Consider the following 23,537-nt stretch of genomic DNA (forward strand, 5'->3'; position numbering starts at 1 on the left):
GAACACGTGTCAAGAGTCTGATACAGATACAGGGGTACCTGACGTGATGCCTTCGAGAAACTATATAATAAATTAAGGCAAATGTTCGAAACCCATGATTTAGTCAGGATCCAATGCGAGGTAGTTTTACATGAACATAATTCTAGTGTTTCATGTGTAGGTAAACAAGATTATGCATCTCTATTTTCCGTAAGTGAAAGGCACCTTAAAAGAGGCTGAAACCAAGGACACCAAATATTAAAAAAATGGCGAAAAACACAATCAAAGAACACTAAGGCATGCACTAGACTAGCAAGCACACTTCTAAAATAAAAAAAGTTTGTGATATACAACATATTCAATGAGGATTGTGTAAACCAAATAGTTGCAACAATTCAAAAAAACAAACTGTGCAACTTGGCAGTTAGTAACAACAATAGTATAACCCTCCCCATATCAAGACTGCTAGCAGAGGAAAGATCATGAGCACCAATTACATAAACTGTTCCAGACGGTTCATCCTGTAGTTTAACACTTGAAGAGCCTGAAATCAATCAGAAATTGTCAAAAGTAAAGTTATAGTTCTCAAGAAATGGAATAATCCTACTAGATTTAACATAGAAGAATTCCTGCTTTCACTTTTGGTGTATTGTACTTGTACACACGCACACACACTTTTGGTGTGTTGTACTTGTACACACGCACACACACACACACAAAGAAAGAGAAAAAGATCATGATGAAAGCACAATAATATAATTAAGCCTAAACTCAACATTAGCAGGTTTAGGCTATCTTCGGATTATAGAGTATCAGATGACAGTGGGAAACTGACACCAGATGTAATACGGATACTTTATTGTACAATTTTCTCCTTAGTAATAGTAGGGACTCTATACGTATGGTTAGCTAACCATAAATAAAAATAAACAAACAAATTTGGAATACCAAGAAATACAATTCAAGTTGAACCCAATCCCATTTTCACATTAGTAGGACATCAAACCACACACCAATTATCTCTGAAAATAAAAAACATTTCAAATGTATCTGAAATTCCAGTAATAGGTCGGTACATTTGTTGACAAACATATATATTACACTCACATCTAACACTACTATTTCAAGGATCCATGTATGGACAATAATTTTGTCAAGTTGCAACTCACAATAGCATGTAATAAAGAAGAGAGGGTGAGGGAGATCTCTCACAAATGATTATGTGGAGATCAAAATGTTGCCACTCTTGAGTCATGACCTGACACCTTAACTATATTATTTGAATAACTGAATAAATCATTTAAAAAAATGAGCGTAACTCACAGTTGTAATCAGTCCATCCGACGACCTGATTTTCGAGATCGTATACGACAAGTTTATTTGATAGTACCAAGTCTGCATGGAAAATGAAGGAATAAATGGATGGCTTACAAGAAAAATGAGTACAATGTGAAATTTAAGTTTCTATTGTAGTGTCTTGTCAGTAATCAGGTTCATCAAGCTCTAATCAAATCCTTGCCTTGCCTTTGGGACTTGGAAATACCACTATCAACATTCAGAGAACCACATCCCGGGTGGTCAATCGTGTCGACAAGCAGAATTGTTTTATATTAAAGATAGAATCACAAAAATGGGAAAAAAGAAGACTTTATTAATAAAATTTTATTTATCAAAAAAAAAAAAGAAGGAAAAAAGCATTACAAAAAAAGAATATGCAAGAAAATGAGCCATAACCTAAGTACGATTGCCTAGGCCTCCAGAAAAAAACCAAACACAATTACATAAAACAGTCCTCAGATATGACGTTTTGAAACTCCAACTAAAAGCCCATTCTATTAAAATCCGACGTATTGCATTATAAAGACTACAAAAGTTTCTGAATTCAATTTATAAAATTTCTATTTTTACTCCTTCCAAGCCCCTTGACCAAAAGGAGTAATAGGAAAGGTACTAAATTTCGATCAGCCAGGAAATGGAAATATTTTGATCGGTGTGGAAATTAATTCAATTTTTCTGGAAATGTTGTAGAAATGAAAGAAATAGTGAGGAAATTTTCATTGAAACTGTACAAAATGATTATTAAAAAAAAAAACATTATGAGTACACTTGTCAAAATACAATAAACAACTATATGTAATGTAAAAAAATAAAAATCAACGTTTTATCACATATTGGACCAAGTATTTGAGAGCCCCATGATGGAAAACAAGTTTATTTAAATAGAAATAAGAATAATAGCATCATATACACCGTAATATGCAAAATTATTGCTATTAAGTATTATAGTCAATTATTTACCATATTCTTATTTTTAAATATGTATAAATAAATTATTAATATATCTACACATTGGAGGTAGGGTTGTCAATGGATCAGGTCCGGATCAGATCCAGAACTGTTCCGATAAGTATCAGATCGGACCCTTATCGGAACTCAATATTAAGATCCACATCCGATCCATTAACAATAGGATCGGGCTGAACCCAATTTTATATACAAAATCTAACTAAACTTCATACATCTCAACAAACATATAATATAATTTATATACTTTCTAACATATTATTGGACCGGGACATGGTTTATCCAGATCCGATCAAATAAAATATCAAATCAAAACCTTATTGGAATCCAAGACATCGATCCAGACCCAAAGTTATCGGATCAAAACAGATCAGATTTCGGGTCTGATCTGATCCATTGACAGCCCTAATAGGAGCAAGTATTTGAGAACCCCGCACAAGCTTATTGGCCTAATGTCTTTAATATCCTCAACACCCATTTTCTTGGGAATCATAGCCTTAGAGGTGCTGTTGGAGCAATTGTCTAAAAAAATTGCTCTCTTGGAAGTCAATTAACTACTAGCATCAAATGGTCACCCAAGATTTCCCAACAGAACTTAGAAAAAGCCAATGAGAATCCATCCGGAACTGATGTTTTTTCTCCATTCATTCCCATAATATTTCTTCTTAGGCGTATTTATTTGCAAGCCCTTGAATTCTAAAGCAGCTCCACAAAGTTACTAGTTTTACATTGAAAACCTTATCTTATCTTTTTCAACTAAAACTACATCATCTGCAAATAACTTATACGAAATGATTTATTCTTGAATATGAACAGTTATTTCAGCTTTAACTAGAGCACAGATACAGACTCAAAGACTCTCTCTCTCTCTCTCTCTTACATCTGTTAATTATGTCCATATATCCACTTAATAAAAAAAACACAATTATCTTGCTAGATATATTTTTTTTTTCACATGATTCCTCTAAATTAGTAAAAATCATTTGGAGATTCTTCCTCTTCAACACAAACTTCTCCATCATCTATCTAAATAGAAAGATTGCCATGACAGTTAAACTCCCAAGCATAAAACCAATTTCGACCTAAGCATAAAACCAATTTCGACCTCCAATATCTTTGGTTTTTGTCATAATCTTTGTTTGAACACTCTTTCACATAATTTCATATTGTGTCTCATACATATAAGGCTCCTATCATATATATATATATATATATATATGGGTCCCGTTCAGCACCAAACATTTTAGCCAATCATTTTTGTCCTCCATGGGTTAGAAGTTTTGGAATGGGCTGATTTTTGGTGAGGATGATCTCTACGGTGAGGAGATCATCCTCACCAAAAATCAGCCCATTCCAAAACTTCTAGCCCCATGTTTACAAGTTGAAAAATCAGGGACCGTCCATTTTTTGTAAACCATTTTTGATGGGGTTAGAAGTTTTGGAATGGGCTGATTTTTGGTGATGATGATCTCCTCACCGTAGAGATCATCCTCACCAAAAATCAGCCCATTCCAAAACTTCTAACCCATGTTTTGAAAAATGTTTTGCCAAAATGTTCGCCAAAATGTGGGAAAGTGTAGAAGCCATAATTGCTAAAATTAGTCAATGTGCTAAAAAAAAAAAAAAAACCCAGAAGTGTCACACCATAGGATATGGAACAATGGAATCTGACACTTCTGCAACACAAATACCTCACGATTTTCTAAAAGTCCATGCTACTTACACAAAACTTCTTTGTCGCCATATGAAATACATCAAAAAATTTCCATAAGTATTCCTAATTCTTTTCTGAAATCTACGCTATCATTGTTTTATTATTTTTATTGAAGTGCTCATTTAAACAGGTGTGTCACAAGGCTTAAACCTCACGCTTTTAGGCCATTGAAGTGTCCTGCCCCACGCCTCCACATGCTAAAAACATACTCATGTATATCATGTATGAATGCGGCTAAGTTTCAGGAATCTTGAAGGGACATCACCTCGGGCATACATGATGATGCCGTGTTAGACAAATCATATATATGTAACTATTATTATTATATAGATTCAAAAAGGTTCTTGGGTCTTTTGGTATTTCCAACCAAGTTTGACCCTGATTTTTTTTGCATATTAATTAGACTTCATTGTTTCAAGAATATGACAACTTCAGATTACTATAGGCATTAATGAACTTCTAGCACATTACCTCCCAACAGAGTTATGTCCTTCCCATCCTTGGATTGCAAACCACTATTTTGCCAACCAATACACCATTGATCCTGGGAAAATTCCTCGAAAACAGCAAATAGAAGTCAAACATATGAAAAGCTGAATTCAGAAAAAAAAATTTTAAGGTGGAACATCATGAAAATAACCAAATCAGAAAATACATGAGCAACTAAACCATATTAATGATCAGCAACTATTCCACCTGAGAAGTATACCATGTTATGAATGGTGTTTTTGTAGTTCTTGGATTCGTAAGAGTAGTTTTAGGATATCATCGTTTCTGGCAACCTAACCATTTGTCTCTAAATAGGCATTCACATATAATGATTTGATTTGGGAGGTTTAAGGAGAGGATTCCATATGGAGTCATAGGTTTTGTTCTCAATTATTCTTACATCTTTCTTAAAACAGTAACTAAATCTTCAAACACTAGACCAGAGAAAAAGACCTCCTAGACTAGAGTTTGGAAACTTGAATGCTTTACTTGACTCAAAAAGTCAATCTCAAGTTAGTTAAAAAACTTGACTCAATTTTTTTACATAACTACTCAACTTGAACATTATGCTACTGTGTAGTTATAACAAAATTAAAGATAGAAAAAAGTAAAACACTTAACACCACCACCACCTCCAACAACAACAATTGTTTTAAAAACATATAACCTCTTGGATCATCACAGGAATGACAAGCATTATCTTAGTGATCTAACACATGTTCTATTGCTTCTATTTCTACACAAAAGAAAGCCTAAAACCTAACTTAAGACCCAACAAAGTAAACCTAGCATTCCATCCAAAGTAACATAATATCTTCTGAAAAACTAAAAGAGTCTTTTACTGTACATAACCCAAACATGGGTACATATTACAGATTCTCCCCTAAAGTTCAGGAAACTCTCTCCACATACAACTTTAGCAAATATGTTACACATTCAACATTGAAGACCCTTGAGATTGTGGAAGAGGTTCCACTTTGGGCATTGATAGGAATCTGAAGTTTTATATAAGAAAAATGGGAGAAAAAAATTCTCGATATGATATGGCTAAAGGTAGAAATGCAGCAAAGTTAAGTGAAAGCTGGGCTCTGAAAGATGTAGCAGCGAACCACTCACTGAAGAACACAACCATCGCGTGGCTAAAGAGGAAGATAGGCAACTTTAAGCATTGACAGGTGCCTGAAATTTTATAATAGAAAAAAATAGACAAGAACAACTCTATTTGATATGGCTAAAGGTAAAAACAGATGGGACAGTATCATTTGGAGATGTTTTCCTTTCTCTTTAGGCCGAAACCTTTGGAAGAAACAGAATTCAAGGTTTCCTTAGGACAAGTAGAAACAATGGAAGAAAAAGGGAAAAAAGAATATGTTCCAATGGACCCCAATTCTAGTTTATTTCCTTGATATTTTTGTTCATGACCTCTTTTTTTCAATTGTGATGCCACTTTTGAAGGTTCCATGTAAATTTATTGAGGAATTGTGCTTTTGGGTCCTCTTGCTGTTTGGGCTCATTCTCATATTACATCTTGTAGGGTGGGCTCACTTTATCCCTTCTTTTATGATTTTTGATAAATGCTCATCTTTAAAAATAAAAAAATTAGCATACAAAATAAAATTTCCATTAGAAAAATTCCACTGGTTTGCTTATCAAGACCAAAAAGTTCACAGCACAGTTCATCAAATTGTAGCATGAAAAATGCAAAAGCACCATAAAGAATGATCAAACATGTCAATCGACCACAAAAGAAGTAAAATTGATGCAGACTTCATTCAAATTTGTGATTTAATTTACTTACACGATATTGGAACAAATAATCATGAGGATGAACTATCAGTGGAACTGAATTTTCAAAATGAAAGGTCACAGTTGGAAATCCATCATCCACGCTGCAAAAAAGAAAAAAAGGAGCAGCAAAAATCATATCAATATGGCATTAATTCAGTGAAAATGGTAAGTTATAGTGATAACTGAGAAAAGATGGTGTTCCATAGTGCAAGTATACATCAAAGGAAAATAATTTGAAAGAACATAAAGGATTGGAGTAATAAAGTGCATGCACTTTAACTTTATCTTTACAGAAACAACTTTTCAGTAAGTGAAGGACAAAATGCATAAAATTTATGATTGGGCTTCGTAACATGGTTAGAAAGCACTTTTGAGACTTTGAATAAAGTAGAAAATATCATAAAAGTGTGTTTCGTTCACATAGTAAAGGGTATCTTCATAAAATTAACTTGTAACTAAAGCTTTCAAGTATATAAGTTAATTAGAAAATGTTTCTACTTTTAGTTTTTACAAGAAGTAGGATTTGTGTCAAAACTTGGTCGTAGGTTCAAAACCCACTTCTGATACATCTCTTTCTATAATGCCAATTTATTTCTGAGATAGGAAAGTTTACCTGCAAACTACAACTAAAGCCTACCTTTCTCTTTCCCTTTTGTGCGTACCATAAATCATTCAACCAATAGAATTGATCCACATGGATCAACTCAGTTACAAAAGTTGTGGAACAGTAACCCAAATCTCCTCTCCACCAGAAAGACTAGATTCGTCACGTCGAAGCCAACGACCTTTGATGGAGTCACCCACTCCAAGTTTTCCAAGAATCGTGTAAGGATCACCGGATTCATGAGACCAACCATGATCGGAACAGTAAACATTGGCGATTTAGCTCGAGAAAGCCTTTTCTTGCCGTTACAACCCATCATGGAAGAACGTGTAAGGGAAGGAAAAGAGAAGTGAGACAACAAACAAGTCCACACAGAAAAATATAAAAAGAAAGAGAATGAAGCCAAAGTTAACTTATATATATTGAGAAGAATAAGGGGTGAAACCCTTACAAAAAAAAGGGGGGAGGGGGGTGTTCACATGACCCAATATACTCAAAAAATCAAAAAAGAGAAAACACAGCCTAGCAAAAAAAGAGAGCAGGGGGGTGGGGGGGGGGGGGAGGGTACACATCATTCGCTGTCACTCTCAACCTCCAACTTAGTAAGCCAAACATCTATTGTTTCCTCTACCTCAAAAAGGTTCTCATGCCTAAGAGTAGCAAAAGAAAAGGAACCGCCAACAAGTCGTTAAGGGATCCGCACGCACCTTCATCCTCAAAATCCACGCTAAGTCTGATCAAACAAGACTCAAGTAAGGACACTTCACGAGGATCAACGAGATGAGCCTTGGCAATTTCCTTTTCAACCCTCTGAATATCTGTGGCGAAAGAGGAACGATCGCGCAAAGAATCTAAATTTTCTTCCAATTGTGTTGCCTGAGCTCCAAGAATGCCGGTGCGACACTTGAGAACTCTGGGAAGCCTTTTCAAATAGCCTTCTAAGAATGAGACATTAAACCCAATCTTCTTACAATCCCTCATCAACATGACCAAATGAGTAAGATGATCAACTTCCCCAAGGATATACTCGATCTTGTCACCTAAAACAACGATTCTACAAACAACTCCCAAGAAACCTTAATATCACTGGTTCAGTTAACTTCAGCTCCAAATGCCCAACCGAAAAGAGGGTATTGAGGATACATGTCAAGAAAACGATGGAAACCCCACCATAGCTCTGATAGGGACCACCTCCATTCTCATCAAAACAATCCAAGTACTTGCGAGTGAAGAGGCCTTCTCTCACAAAAGATTGCCATGTCTCAACCAAGATATCATTGTCGCCAAACCCTTCCTCCATTGAAGAGCAAAGACGAATAAAGAAGAAGAAAGGAGAAGCGAGGAAGAAAGAGAGATGAGAGGAAAATGTGATGAATCCAAGGTGTATAAAGGAAAGTGCTTTGGGAAGCGAAAGAGCCGCCCTCGTGATGTACATGCAATATTTATGTATATATATATATATAATGATATATGAGCCATCCCATCTTTGCATATCCGTCTCGCTACAAATCTCAAGAATTAGTCAAAAAAGTCTCCGTTAAGTTTTCCTTCATCCATGTGCACTCCTTAGGGAGAAGGATCCGTTACCTAGATACCTTTCACATTTTCTAGACAGTGTGGCACCAGATCAAAGGTTTTAAAATTGATGCACACACTTTTCTTCAACCCAAGCTATCCCCAACTCATCTGGAGAATCTAGAAATCTTGGGGATATAACTCTGTTGGATTAATTCACAGTAACCTCTTGCCTGTTCGATAATCTTCGTCAGTTCTTCTAATATTTGGGACATTCAACTGAGATCCCTCGATAATTTTCGATTTACTCTATGAAAGCCCAGATGACCCCTACTCAACCCCCTACCGTTTTTGTAGTGAATTGAGGTCAAAATTAAGTTCAGGAAAGTCAAGTAAAAAGAGATGATTTATTGCTTCACACATGTAGTGTTTACAAACTAGGCCTCCAAAACCACTTGAGGTAAAGATGATTTCTCTAAGTATGAATTTGCTCCTCATAGAACTTTGGTTGAGAGATGGTATGTTCATTATGAAGTAAATGACTGGATGTAGTTTTCGCTGCAACCAAAGTTCCACCTCTGCAAGCTTGCAAAGAATTAAAGGTCCACTGAAACCCTATCTTTTTAAAATGACCTATAGTTTTAACACCAATTTTCAGTCTTTTCATCATTTCCACAATACTTCTATTATTTCTATTAAAAATGTAGAACTTCCAGAGAAACTGAAAAAAAATTTCATTTCCAGATTAACTGAAAAAAGACAACGAAATTGAAACCTAAGACTAGAAATACAACAATCCTCAAGTATCAACAAGTAGTTAGATCAATGCCATTCTTAATCAACAATATGGATTTCAGCACGTTTTTAAACATTAAGGTGCTCCAATGATCTGAAGCATGAGAGACATGCCTAAAGGAATGGGGCATAAACCTCATGAACACAGCATTTTAAGTGAACGTTGAAAAAAAAAAAAAACCAGATATGTAATATGATACATTAAAAAAAGAGAAATATAATAAACTTATTAAGAAAAAAAGATCTATTCTCTTTCATAAAGGGTGTCATTATTTTTTTTTATATCTTAAATAGCCTATTATAACTAAACCAGGTTTAGGCAAAGTCTAATAAAACTGAATATTAAAAAAGAAATAAATTGAATTGTTTTAAGGCATTAAAGAGTATTCATAGTTAATTCTCCATCTTTGAATAATGTAATGACCTTTTTATTAAACCAGGCCCCTCAAAAGGAGTAAGGGATGTTGACAAGAGACATACCTTCCACTGTACTGAAAGCATAAAAATTGATTGTCGACAGTATCTAATCTCAAATCAGTCTGGTTTGACATTATCTAAAAAATATTCAACAAAACAAGAACTAAAGGTTAAGCATTTTTCTAGAAAGGCTCTCCAAATGAACAAGCATCAGAATCATACCTTACTTATTAGTGGATCATAAACCACCTTTGGAAGATAAGCCAAGGTTGTACCACTATCAATTATTGTCCCTGTCCGGCCTTTGGTCTCGAATACATCTGTGGGAAGTTGTAGACTAGTCTTACCAACGTCAATTGTCTTCAGATTGACATTGTAATGTGACCTAAAATGACCATACATCCATAAATATGTGGAACTCTATAAACAAAAATCTGGCTTGATTAAAGAAAAGAAAACAAGAACCTTGAATAAGAATAAACATGTAGATTAAATAGGCAAAATGCAGAACAAATTAAAAGAACTTCTATTGCCACACAAACTTTCTTCTTAACAGCCCAATGAAATTATGTAGGAAGCACCTAATAAGGATAAACACATACTATTCTTGTTGGCAGATCAAATCAAATTGATTTGATTAGATTCTGTTGGAATAAATCAATTAGGAAGATTTTGAATTAATTTAAAATATTCAAATCTTTCCTTATCGATTATTCCGGTTGACTAGAATTAGTTTTATTGTCTTTCTTTATTTAATAAAAAACATATTTGTTTGTTACCACAAATCTGCCGGATTCTTAGGAAGATTTTTTCTTTACTTTGTTAGTCAACCTGCTTTGGTTTTTCGGCCTATTTAAATGTATTTCTATCACAATGAATAAAATATAGCAGATTATTATCCAAATCTGCCTACATGGTATCAGAGCCACTCTCTGAACCTAAACTCTGCCAAACGTAATGCCAAAATACGGAATGGCCAGCGAAAAAGAATCCTCATCGTCCGAGGTTACCTCTACTTCATCAGGGGCCGTTAATCCAAGTCCAACCAATGGATTTGAAGCACCCATTCAGCAAATCACAAGTCACAAATTCAACGGACAGAATTTTGTCCAATGGTCACGGAATCCGTGATGATGTTCATAGAAGGAAGAGGAAAAGAAGACTACCTCACTGGTGATGCTGCACAGCCGGATAAGAAGGATCCAAAGTTTAAAATTTGGAAAATAGAGAACAGTATGGTTAGGTCATGATTAATCAATTCCATGAATAACGAAATGGGAGAAAACTTCATGTATTACAAAACTGCAAAGGAAATGTGGGATGCCGTGAAGCGGAGCTATTCCAACAAGGAGAACACTTAAGAAATTTTCGAACTCAAGGTATTCTACATAACCTTTGCCAGGGAGAACTCAGTGTAACTGAATATTTCAACACATTATCATGTCACTGGCAACAACTAGATATTTTTTACGAAGCAGCGTGGCACTGTGCTGAAGATCACAAGCTGTACAAGGAGATTTTGAAAAGAAATTGAGTTTACAAGTTCTTGCTTGGTCTTAATAAGAACTTAGATGATGTTCGTGGGAGAATCCTAAGTATTAAGCCCCTACCAGATGTTCGTGCAGTATTTTCAAAAGTTGAGCAAGAAGAGAGCCGAAAAAAATTGACATGGGGAAACTCCAATAATGATGCTACCACAAAGGCTTCTGCTTAAGCCACCCGGGGACCACAATTCAGCAGCGAAAATCAACAGAAAAGGGGTCGACCTTGGTGCGATCATTGCAAACAACCTGGACACCAAAGATAATTGCTAGAAAATTCATGGAAAACCAGCAAACTAGACTCCTCGGAAGCTGAGTGAAGGAAGAGGTTTTCAAGTCTCGCAGGATAAACAAGGAACAGATCCTCCAACACAACAACCACCTGCAGATTCTTCAATTTCACTAAATAAAGAACAGCTCGAGCAACTCTATCGTCTTCTCACTCCAACACCAGCACCACCTAAGCCGACTTCCAATATAGGATTGTGCACCACATCTCACAATGGTAACCATTCAGCCTTAACATCTTCGGTTCATACCGAAGAACCATGGATCTTTGATTCCGGTGCCTCTAATCACATGACAGGTTGCTCTAACCATTTTTCTTCTTACACTTAGTGTCCTAGTATTGCTAAAGTTAGGATTGCAGATGGGTCTTTAACTAAAATTACTGGAATATGTTCAATACAAATTTCTAAAGACCTTATTCTTCATTCTGTTCTGCATGTTCCCGCTTTGAAATGCAATCTGTTGTCTATTAGTAAACTCACACATGAAAATAATTGTGGCTAATTTTCATCCTTCCATATGTCAATTTCAGGACCTATCATAGGGGAAGACGATTGGCGGTGCTAGAGTCTATGAGGGACTTTATTTTTTTTTTAGAACTCAGTGTCTAAGAGTCGACAATCACTAGTGTCTGGAGTGTCATCTGTTTCGGTTTCTTCTGATAAAGAAATAATTTTGTGGCATCATAGACTTGGTCACCCAAGTTTTCCATATTTGAAGTTTTTGCTACCAACTCTCTTTAAAAATAAAGACTCTGTTTCATTTGCCTGTGATATTTGTCAATTTGCTAAGCATACTCGGGTACCTTTTTCACCAAAGTCATATGCACCCTCTATGCCTTTTGCTTTAATTCATAGTGATATTTGGGGCCAATCTAGAGTAACAACCTTGAATGGAAAACGATGGTTTGTCACTTTTATTGATGATCATACACGGGTAACTTGGGTTTATTTGCTTAAAGAGAAATCTGAAACTAGCCAAAATTTCCAAAGCTTCCACAATATGGTTCAAACTCAATTTCGGACGAAAATTTTAGTTTTAAGAACTGATAATGGGGGTGAATGTTTTCAGTCCATTTTGGTTAATTATCTTGAACAGCAGGGAATTGTTCATCAAAGTTCTTGTACTGACACACCACAATAAAATGGAGTTTCAGAAAGGAATAATAGACATTTGCTAGAAATGTCTCGTGCTCTTACGTTCACGATGAATGTACCCAAATACCTGTGGGGGTGATGCCATTTTAACCGCTACCTTCCTCATCAATAGACCTAGCTGCATCTTCAAATTTAAATCCCCTCTATTTGTTCTTACTACCCAAATTCCACATATTGATATTCTCACCAATAACCTTACTCTCAAAACCTTTGGTTGCACCGCATTTGTCCATGATCATTCGCAACATCATTCCAAACTTGATCTCTGAGTCATAAATACCATATTCCTCGGATATTCTCCAACAAAGAAAGGATACCGATGCTTTTGTCCCAAAACAAAAAGGTCTTTTGTTACCCGAGATGTTACCTTCTTTGAAGAGATACCATATTTTTCCCACACTTTGCTTCAGGGGGAGAATACCAAAGAAGCTCGTTTGTGGAATGGGACACCATAACTGAAGAAACTCCGTTACCACTATCATCAACCATAATTGAAACCCCAATTCCAGTCCTAATGGAAATAAAGTTTGAAACTCAGCAGTCATCTTTAGCCAGCTGCACAGCCACTTCCACAACCAAAGCCATCTTCACAACCAACTCCACATTAGCTAAAGCTACAGGTCTACTCTTGGAGGAAAAATTCTCAAGAAAATAAACCTCACAGGCACTACGGACTGTCCTGAATCTGAACCTATGGTTGGAAATAATCCTTCATCCTCAGGTAATCCTGAAACTGTCATTGATAGGCTAAATGAACCCATTGCTCTTAGAAAAGGTGTTAGGTCATGTACAAAACATCCAATTTCCAAATTTGTGTCATTTGAGAATTTACCACTTTTATTTCATGCATTCACAACAAATCTTTCTAGACTTGATGTTCCCAGGACAATTGAAGAGGCTTTGGTTGTTCCAAAATGGAAGTCTGCTGTGCTAGAAGAGATGCAAGCCCTTGAGAAAAATGAGACTTGGAGTTTGGTGGAACTCCCACAAGGCAAGAAAGTGGTTGGATGTAAGTGGGTATTTACAGTTAAAGTTAAACCAGATGGTTCAGTAGAGCAATACAAAGCCCGATTGGTGGCAAAGGGTTTCACACAAACCTACGGACGGGATAGATTACATAGAGATGTTTGCTCTAGTTGCAAAACTTAATATTGTTCAAGTTCTCTTATCGTTAGCAGTAAATATGGATTGGCCTCTGTATCAACTTGATGTAAAAAAAATGCCTTCTTGAATGGAGAGCTAAAGGAAGAAGTGTATATGAGTCTCCCACCTGGTTTCTGTGCAGATAAATAGGACAAAATAGTGTGTAGATTGAAAAGATCTTTATATGGTCTCAAACAATCACCTAGGACTTGGTTTGAAAGATTTTCTAAGGTGATCAAGAGTTATGGATACTTGCAAGGGCAATCTGATCATACTCTCTTTGTTAAACATTCATTGAACAAGAAAGTCACAATTTTGATCGTGTATGTAGATGACATAATACTTACTGGAGATGACTTTCAAGAGATAGAAGAAATTAAGAGGATTATGGCAAAGGAGTTTAAGATCAAGGATCTGGGAACCACGAGATATTTCCTAAGAATGAAGGTTGCAAGGAGTAAAAAGGAAATCTCTATATCACAAAGGAAATATACGATACGATGGGCTTGTTAGAAGAGACAGGTATGCTCGGTTGCAAACCCATAGATTCACCAATTGAACCAAGCGGAAAAAAGAAATTGGTTGATGGAAATCCAATAGATACAGGTAGATATCAAAGATTTGTGGAAAGCTAATCTATCTCTCACACACTCGGCCTGACATAGCATTTGCAGTTAGTGTGGTCAACCAATACATGCATTCACCATGTCAAAGACATCTTGATATAGTCTATTGCATATTAAGATATCTCAAGAAAAATCCAGGGAAAGGACTATTTTTCAGGAAAAATGAAGATAGGTGTCACGCCCCGAAATCCCAACACGAATCCCTATGATTCATCAATCAGAATCTTGAGGTGTGAGGTAATCAATCACACAACCTGATAGAACATTCACAAATAATAATATTTATGAAAAGAAAATATACGCAGCAGAATAAACATTTGACTAATATCTATACGAGAGTCTAGAGTAAGCGAAAGAAATCGACAAACACTGATATAAGTCAAGATCCTAAATCTCATAATTCATCAGGTTACAAAAATTTCTAAACTAACATATTTCTTATCTACAGACAAAAACCACTAGGATTCCCTACTAATCCTCAAAGACACGGTGGTGGCAAGACATCAATTTGTTCTTCCTCGAGGACTTCCTCAAAAGACTCCTCAAAGAACGGCTCTTCAATAACTGAATAATCTGAAAGGAGAAGAATAGGGTGAGTAACAGGGGAATGTTACTTAGCAGGATGAACGCCGTTCTAACAGCGAGTCATACATGCACGAGTAATCATCAAAACAATTAAATAATGCAAGTTTTCATAATGTAACATACGATAAATGTTTAAGCATACTCAGTAAACAGTTATAATAACTTTCAATCTATCATTTTCAATCATTTAAAGTAAAATATGCATCTTTTAAATGAAAACATCTATCAATCATTACAAAATAAAAAAAAGATATATAATAAGAACACGGCGGTGTAATCGATAAGAGAGCAGAGGAACACGCCGATATAACCGCCTCGGCTATGGCAATACGATATTCCAAACTTAACCTCCGATGTGGAATCCCATCGTTATAGATCTGATTTTGTGGCCGGTCTAGCATACCACGTTTGGATGACAATTTATCCGGCTCAGATTGGCCGTTGACCAAGAACCCAATACTGAGTTCAACTAACGGTGAGGTTGACCGTTTGACGACTACAGACTAAAAGTGATCACTAATTAGCCCAGGAGACCCCTCGCGTCGAAGCCTATCAAGAGGCAATGCATGTGAACCCCGCCTAGCTCTACACTATACAGAGACCGCCTTTACACGCAACGTTCCCCAGGAAATAAGTAAGAGAAATTCCCGGATTTCATAAGCTGTAATATGCTCTAAGGTATCCCATACTACCGAAGAGCATATGACATCTAGTGTTATCCTAGATTGACTCGCCGCTTCCGGATACACAGCAACGCGTCACTCTTTATGGGTTTTCTACAAACCTTTACTGGTAAATAAAATAATTTATTTTGTATATAATATATCATTTCTTTTAATCGAAAATACAAACAAAATCTGGTAGTGCCCTCCAGTGATAGTTATCTGTCATTTCCATCCATCAACCATCTCATCCCTCTATCTATCTATCACGTTTTACATAGCATGGCTACTACGTAGAACTGAAGGCACTGTCCCATCAATCAGTCGAGAACATACGTTCTCTCTATCCATCCATCAATTAAATCGATCAATCTATCATCTAATTTCCTACATATCTATTAACGTAATTTTACTTTTAAAGTAATTCGAAATCCATAAAACATCAACCAATTCCATTCGATGGTTTTGGTTGAGTCGAGAGACTCGAAAATAAAGATAAAACCATAAGACATAAAAGCTGAAAATCTATGAAAATTTAACTAAGTGTTGAAAAATGATTTTTCAAAGTCGAAATTGAAAACGAATTATTTATTTATTTATTTAAAGAACTTAAAGTAATACTTAATTGTTTTTAATGAAATAAAGGTAGGAAATGAGTATACATACTATATAGAAGCAACAAAAAAAAAATTAGAATCAAACTCAACATTCGGATACTTTTCCGAATTGCTGATTTTTCGTTGAAACTCAACCAAAATCGATTCAAATATTATACCAACTATAAAATGCTTATATTACATCAAATGAACTAAAATCAATCATAAATAAGCATGCAAACATGATTCAAATTGTTCAAGTATGTATAAACTTAATGAAACGATCGATTTATCAACAATCATGGATTTTCTATGAAATTATCGCATAACTAGAAGGTAGAAGGGAAGGCAACCTATTTTAAGCTATTTTCAACGGTTGAACGGAGTTTAAAATTTCCTCCGACCAATCTCCAAATTTTTTTTCCGGCGAAAATCGTATTTCTTTGCGTTCACGGGTAACCCTCGGCGAGAGGAACAACTTTCCTTCTTACGCCTAAGCTCGGCTCGTTCTCGTTTAGTGTAGATTTGAGTTTCAAATATTGAAGGAAAATGGTTGAGATTTGTTTGGAGAAAAGAATAAGAAAAATCTGATTTTTCTAATAGAATTTAGATATTTATATAACTTAAATTGAGACATACTTGTCATTTTGGGAATTGTTTTTCCCAAATGCCGAATTGGACAAACTTATACTCTATTTCGGGTGATTTTTCGACACAAATCTAATGGTATGATCGGTTTCCTCAAATTACGTCTCTAAGGTGTCGTTTACCTATTGAAAAAATATCTAATGCGAAACTCAAGGATTTGATAACTTTTTCAATCGACTTCAGATTTCGGCATGCTTATAGGTTAAAGTATGTTTCTCGATACTTCTACATCTATTGGTGAAGTTAATTTTCCTCAAATATTAAAAATTAAGAATCTATACTTTTAAATCAATGCACGGATCTAAAATTCTTTCCTTGAGATACATTTTAGGATTTCAAGTCATTACAATAGGAAAGTTAAAATCTACATAGATGCACATTGGGCAGGTTCTAAAAAAGATAGAAGGTCAACATCTGGATATTGTACTCAGCTTTGGGAAAATTTGGTGATTTGGCGTAGCAAAAAACAAGTTGTAGTTGCAAGGAGCAGTGCCGAGGTTGAATATAGGGCCATGGAACATGGTATTTGTGAGGCAATCTAGATAAAACGGCTACTGGAGGAATTGAGGATTGATTGTGCGTTTCCTATGCAGCTCTGTTGTGACAACAAGGCTACGATTAGCATAACACACAATCTAGTTCATCACGACAGAACCAAACACGTGGAGGTGGATAGGCATTTCATCACAGAGAAAATTAAGAATGGGATAATTAGCATAGGATACATTCCTACGAAGCAACAAGTAGCGGATATTCTCACGAAAGAACTGCATGGACCAGCATGTGAAGTTCTAACAAGCAAGCTCGAACTCATAGACATCTACCTCCAAGCTTGAGGGGGAGTGTTGACAGATCAAATCAAATCGATTTGATTAAATTCTGTTGGAATAAATCAATTAGGAAGATTTTGAATTAATTTGAAATATTCAAATCTTTCCTTATCGATTATTCCAGTTGACTAGAATTAGTTTTATTGTCTTTCTTTATTTAATAAAAAATAGATTTGTTTGTTACCACAAATCTATCGTATTGTTCGGAAGATTTTTGCTTTACTTTGTTAGTCAACTTGCTTTGGTTGTTCGGCCTATTTAAATGTACTTCTATCACAATGAATAAAATATAGCAAATTATTATCCAAATTTGCCTACAATTCCTATCTCTTAAAAGTCTTCTTCTAGGGTTTTCTTGAAGAAGAAACTTTGAGAATGATAAAATAAGATAGAAAGAGAGAGAGGAAGAGACGAAAACATCAGAAAAAGAATAACCAGAAGGAGACTCTTAAAAAAGAAAAGAGAGAAAGAGAGAGAGGAGACAGAGGAGAAGCATAAAAGAAAAGGAAGAGAACAAGAGAGAAAAATAGGGAGGGAGAGAGGAGGATAGTTTCCTACTAATGTGGGACACAAATCAAGCAAATAGTCATGGGTTCCAATAGCAATTTTGTAATTATTTAAGTAGCCACTTGTCTAGGTCTAGAGTTATCATGTTCTTGAAACCCTTCAAAGGATAAGGTAAACCCTGTTTGTGTTAAATTGTGATCCTAAGCTAGTGGACGTCCAATTTTCCATTGGCATAACTCCTCTTCATATTTGAGAGATCCAACCTTGTGCGATTGTGATTGCCTAGGAATTTTAACATAATTACTCATTTGATATTCTCTAGTGTTATGGACAAGTGAGTGTTAATTTATGTTTTTATTGCTTTTAGTAATCTACAATCCATTTAGTTAAACATCATAGTCTTGCATCAATTATACCATAAACCCTATTGACGGCAAAGCACCTCTGACAAAGACAGGGGCACGTCTCTACCTCCTCCCCTTGGACCCCAAAAACCACCCCTCTTGGCAAACTCTTAAACCAACCAACTCCTTGACTCTTTGAAATCCATCGACCTCTTTGAAACACTCTCTCTCCCATAATTTGGATTTGAAGAAGAATAGTTGTTGGTTAAAAAGAAATAATGGTTAACCTCACCCCTTAAATATTTATTTAATTATATAATTGTGGTGTTTAAAGAAAATGTTGGAGCGAAAATACAAGTTCTCTAAATTAATATAAAGACAAAGCTCATGTTCTCAATTAGAAGACATAAAAATACAATTTAGTAGTATGGTCGCCATAACTTCCATTGTTGTCATTTTAGTATTTACATGTCACTTTTTGTAGGAAAGCTTGGGATAAGAAAAAATTAGCTTTTATTCATAAATGATTGAAGAAAAATGTGTTTTAAGTGATTAAATGTAAGTTTAAATAAAATATCACACCTTTTAACATCCACTAGAAATGTTTCAAACATTAAACAATGACCTTATAAACCCCCTTCTCATCAAATGGCTTCTCAAGCCACATGAGCTCGTTTCTTGAAATCCTATCAAACTAAAAGTTAACCAGTCTTGGTCTTGCCAGCTGATCCTCCCCACTCCTTGAAAACCCCAACCACACCTTTAGCAACCTCCTCATCTTCCCTACAACCACATCCCATTCACCCGGAGCTTTGCTAAATGATTTCTTCCACTGTGATTGTTGGTCATACGATGGAATTTTTTTGTGCTATATCCTTCTTTCAGCTACTTGACCATTGACTTCTACCTCCAACAAACTTCCTCCATGACCACCATCTTCAAATATTCTTCTTTTATTTTATTCATCATCGCTCTCTCATCCACCTGCAAGTGCCCTTCTTCTTCCTTTTTTATTATATCTAACGATTCAATCTCTAACAACTTTTATTTCTTTGTAACCTCAACTCCACCAAATGTGTCAATATTCCACCTTCTCAACTTCTCCTTAATGGATTTTAGCTTGGATTTGAACACCATCCCTGGTCTTTCACTCACAGATAGCTCACCCCACCACTCTTTAATCATCTCGATGAAGTTATGGTGCTTCAACCACATATTCTCAAATCTAAAAAGAATAAGCCATCTATTCACACTCCCTGTCCTGAGAGCAATAGGACAATGGTTTGACGTTGAATTAGGAATAGTCTCCTGACATAAAAACTGAAATGCTCCTCTCAATCTGCACTTACAAGAAACATATCCAACCTATTAAGCACTGCAAATGGGGACATCAATGTTCGAACAATATATTTTATGTCTATTTAATTTTTTTTATTTTTGGGCTTTCATTTTATATTTTTTGGACTTTTTTCATGTTTTATTATCCATTGTCATAGTATATAAGTTTGGGGACAATTTGGTAATTTTATCATGTCTTTCTAGTGAGTTTTCATAAGCTAAAAATTCAAGGAAGATAAAGTTACGAATTCTTTATTTGGTATTTTCATTTATTAGGATTCTTAAATTGATTTGTTTTATGATTTATTTGACAAAGCATTTATGGAATAAAGAATTAGTTCCTTCCAATGGAGTTTCTTGGTATGACTTGCAAGTTCTCTATCGTTCTTGGTGTGATTCCAAGGTTCTACCATTTTATCCCTCATTTTTTCTCTTCTAATTTTATTTCTCTTTTCTTGATTTTTTTTTTTTTTTAATTTTCTTATGCTTGATTTCCTTGATTTCAAGATCTCTTGCATTCTAGAAAATTGAAATCTAGAAACCAACAAACCTCAACCCTTAAGCTTTAACCTACAAACCTCGACCTTTAATCCTTTCCTTTACCCTACTGAAAATATTATAATTGTATTTTACTTTCAACATATAGCCATTGGGAATGTGGTAGTAATTGCAAAACGTCAAAATTAAACAGCACAACCCAAATCCTTTTGTGTTTACCCTATCGTAGCTTAAATCCTTAACTTAACCCAATCTCAAACTAGATTCTCCTAACCCCCTTCTTTCATTTTCTTCCCTCACCGTCCTGCATCAACTAGCATCTCCTAATTGTTCGACCACATGAATCTAGTACCACATAACAGAATATCCACCAAATCATTCTTGTTCACAAAGTCCCTAAACTTACATATCCTCGAAGTTATCCTAGATCCTCTAATTTCTCTCAGGAGAATCTAATCACATTAAAATCTCCACCCACGCACTAAGGCTTCCGGGTATCCATTTATGAAATCAATGCCTGCAAAAAACAATCCCACTCCTGTTCATACTCTCCAGGAAACACCCACTTAGCATCCTCATCCACCAATCTACATAACACCAACACAAAGAAAGCCCCAACCAATTTCTCCTCTAAAACAATAGATTTTGTACCACCAGATGCCCCTACTGCTGGAAGAACGGACCACCCTTTGTGCTGGTTACTTATAGATCCCCTAGAATTCTCCCATGCACAAACTTCAGCTTGGAATCTTGAAAAAGACCATATTGAGCTTTACACTACGAATAGTGGACTTAACAACACCACATTTCTCCCTGTTGTTAAGACCTCTTACATTCCAAGACATCAATTTAATCGGCGTTTGAAACTAGCGCTCTTCTCCCCATTCTTCTTTCGGAAGTTGATCTCAATGCAAACTCGCAGACATCTCTCTGCAACTCCTGCACCTGTTTACCAGACGCGATTTCTTATTCTTGACCTTGGTCAAATCCACCACATCAGAATTACTCCCAGCAGGCCTCAGAAATCTGGGAATAGGAGTAAAACTATCCTCTCTTTTGGACTGCTAGACTTCCACACTACAATTGGGAATTCTGTCATTGCACAATTGGGAATTCTGTCATTGCACCTAGGCCAAACTCCAACTATTTTCTGAATACAGTAACTAATTTTGTTTTGCATACCAACAGAATAACAACTTCTTCTCTGTGCCCTGGCCCTCAATAGTCACCCCCACCGAAATCCTTTTCTCCAGGACATGTTCAATCAGTCATCTCAAGAGTTCCTCTGCCAGCTTAAGTTTGCGGTTGCCCCCGGTCTCCTGCAGCTCATTACCCCCGTCTGGCAAATTTCCTTCACCAAGACCTTGAATCTTTTCAGCTTTATCATCATGCAGCAGACTGAACGTGGTGAACTCAGGAAATGCTTCCATAGTCGAAACCTCCACTTCTCTCTTATGCTTTGCCACCATAGCCACCCAGCATGTGACCCACCTCTTGACGAGAGAAGCTCCTGAAAAAATCCAACCCAAGACTCAAGCCGCCAAACCCTACTCTCATGACAATCAACCCAGCCCCACTTACAGCCTTGGTCAAAATAACAGCCCCTAGGCAGATTCCCATTTGGAACTCTTGAATCAAAGCTTCGCACCAGCTGCTCCCTAATCGCTGAATCTAGGGAGAAACCCTATCAAAATTCACCTTTGAGTCAAAAACAACGCTGGTGGAAGAAACTTCAATTGAATTCGACTCCAACAGATCGTCGCAGGAGCAACCTACTACTCCAGCCATACCAAAAAACAGAACCTCCATCCTTATTCACACCTTTCTGGATTCCATTAGGCCCCACAAGTAATACTCCAGCCCAGCCCAAAAAACACCCTCCCACTGCACATTAATCTCCCACGAAAACGTGGATCTATGTGAAAAAATTATAGCTAAAATAGTATGAGTTAAATATAGCTAAAATATTATATTGCGATATATGTGTAAGTACTTGTAAGCGTTTCAGGGTTCTCAAAGGCGTCATGTCAAACACCTTGTACCTGTATCACAATAACAAGTGTACGTGTATGTGTCTCTGTTAAAAAGTATACTACTTTTAATGGCTACAACATTATCATCAATCTCAGAATAATATCAAAGAAATTCAAAGGATGGTTATGTTCAAATGATGATGTTTTAGAAATTCTATGGTTTTGTTTGTAAGTTTGTTTAAATCTTGCCACCATTATCATCATCAAAATTTTGTCCAGATATTTCGATTAAATGAATGCTATTTTAATGGGTAATATCTTCCTTTCTACTGCATCATCGATATCATTAACAATACTTTATCCTATATATTCTGGGTTTTCAGCAACATGAATCTGATTACGCCATTTAATTCCATCTAAAGATATAACTTCAATTGAGGCGCGTGTCCTCAAATGTTTTTATATTTTACTAGGATCTAAGTCATTTGGGATCAGCACTGCAACAAGAAGCTTCAGAAGTACACCTAATAGAGTGGCTACAGCATTCTCTTCCTCAATTATATAGGAAAAAGTCCATGCAAACAGACCATAACAATTTCTTAGGGCACTATAATCTTAATGAGAACAAACTAGACCCAAACAGTAATATTAATCTGAACTAGCATTGCTAAGTAAGAAACAGGTGTGAACTTCTTAGATAACATCACATACTGATTAGGTACCAATGGAGTTGATTTTACTTTTGGCTGCACCACCTGTCCAACAGCAAAGATTCCACCTCCGTTTACACCATCCAAACAATGAGCAAACATCTTCTTAACTTTTCCAGATGAAGCTAGCTGTGAAATCATGGATGAATTTGATTGTCCGAAACCAAGTAGTCCATCAAGTGCTTCTTTAGATGATCCTAGATCCCCGGATTGTGTAGCACCACACCTACCCCAGAAACACCACACTATATAAATTATGAAAACAGCATATCAGATAAATTCACAAAAACATAGAAATAATAGCCATAGAGGAGGATTAGAATCAAACTTTAAACATAGAATTTGAAACAAATGTACACAATTTTATCATACAAATACAATTTATCGATATTGAGCTCAAGAAGCATAGAAATCATACATTAAACATGATAGAAGATGACATGACCTCACAAGATTCCTCTTAAATATAAAGACCTTGAAAAGATA

At 35.8% G+C, this 23,537-nt stretch overlaps 1 protein-coding gene across 2 annotated transcripts in view; it reads right to left on the reverse strand.

The window, feature by feature from the left end:
* Positions 1 to 266: 266 nt before the first annotated feature.
* Positions 267 to 23,537, reverse strand: part of LOC147396627 (aspartic proteinase 36-like) — a 30,048-nt gene continuing 6,777 nt past the window's right edge. For both annotated transcript variants that reach the window (XM_086451612.1, XM_086451611.1), the window contains exons 4-10: positions 23,053 to 23,277; positions 9,828 to 9,990; positions 9,669 to 9,742; positions 6,285 to 6,375; positions 4,469 to 4,541; positions 1,303 to 1,374; positions 267 to 523 (exon numbers count right to left, since the gene is read on the reverse strand). In XM_086451612.1, the coding sequence (XP_086307738.1) occupies positions 375 to 523; positions 1,303 to 1,374; positions 4,469 to 4,541; positions 6,285 to 6,375; positions 9,669 to 9,742; positions 9,828 to 9,990; positions 23,053 to 23,277 (847 nt within the window). In that variant the 3' untranslated portion in view covers positions 267 to 374. The remainder of the gene's footprint in view (positions 524 to 1,302; positions 1,375 to 4,468; positions 4,542 to 6,284; positions 6,376 to 9,668; positions 9,743 to 9,827; positions 9,991 to 23,052; positions 23,278 to 23,537) is intronic.

This window comes from Akebia trifoliata, chromosome 8 (assembly GCF_017979445.1).
Source record: "Akebia trifoliata isolate Shusen 1 chromosome 8, ASM1797944v1, whole genome shotgun sequence".
Lineage (NCBI taxonomy): Eukaryota > Viridiplantae > Streptophyta > Magnoliopsida > Ranunculales > Lardizabalaceae > Akebia > Akebia trifoliata.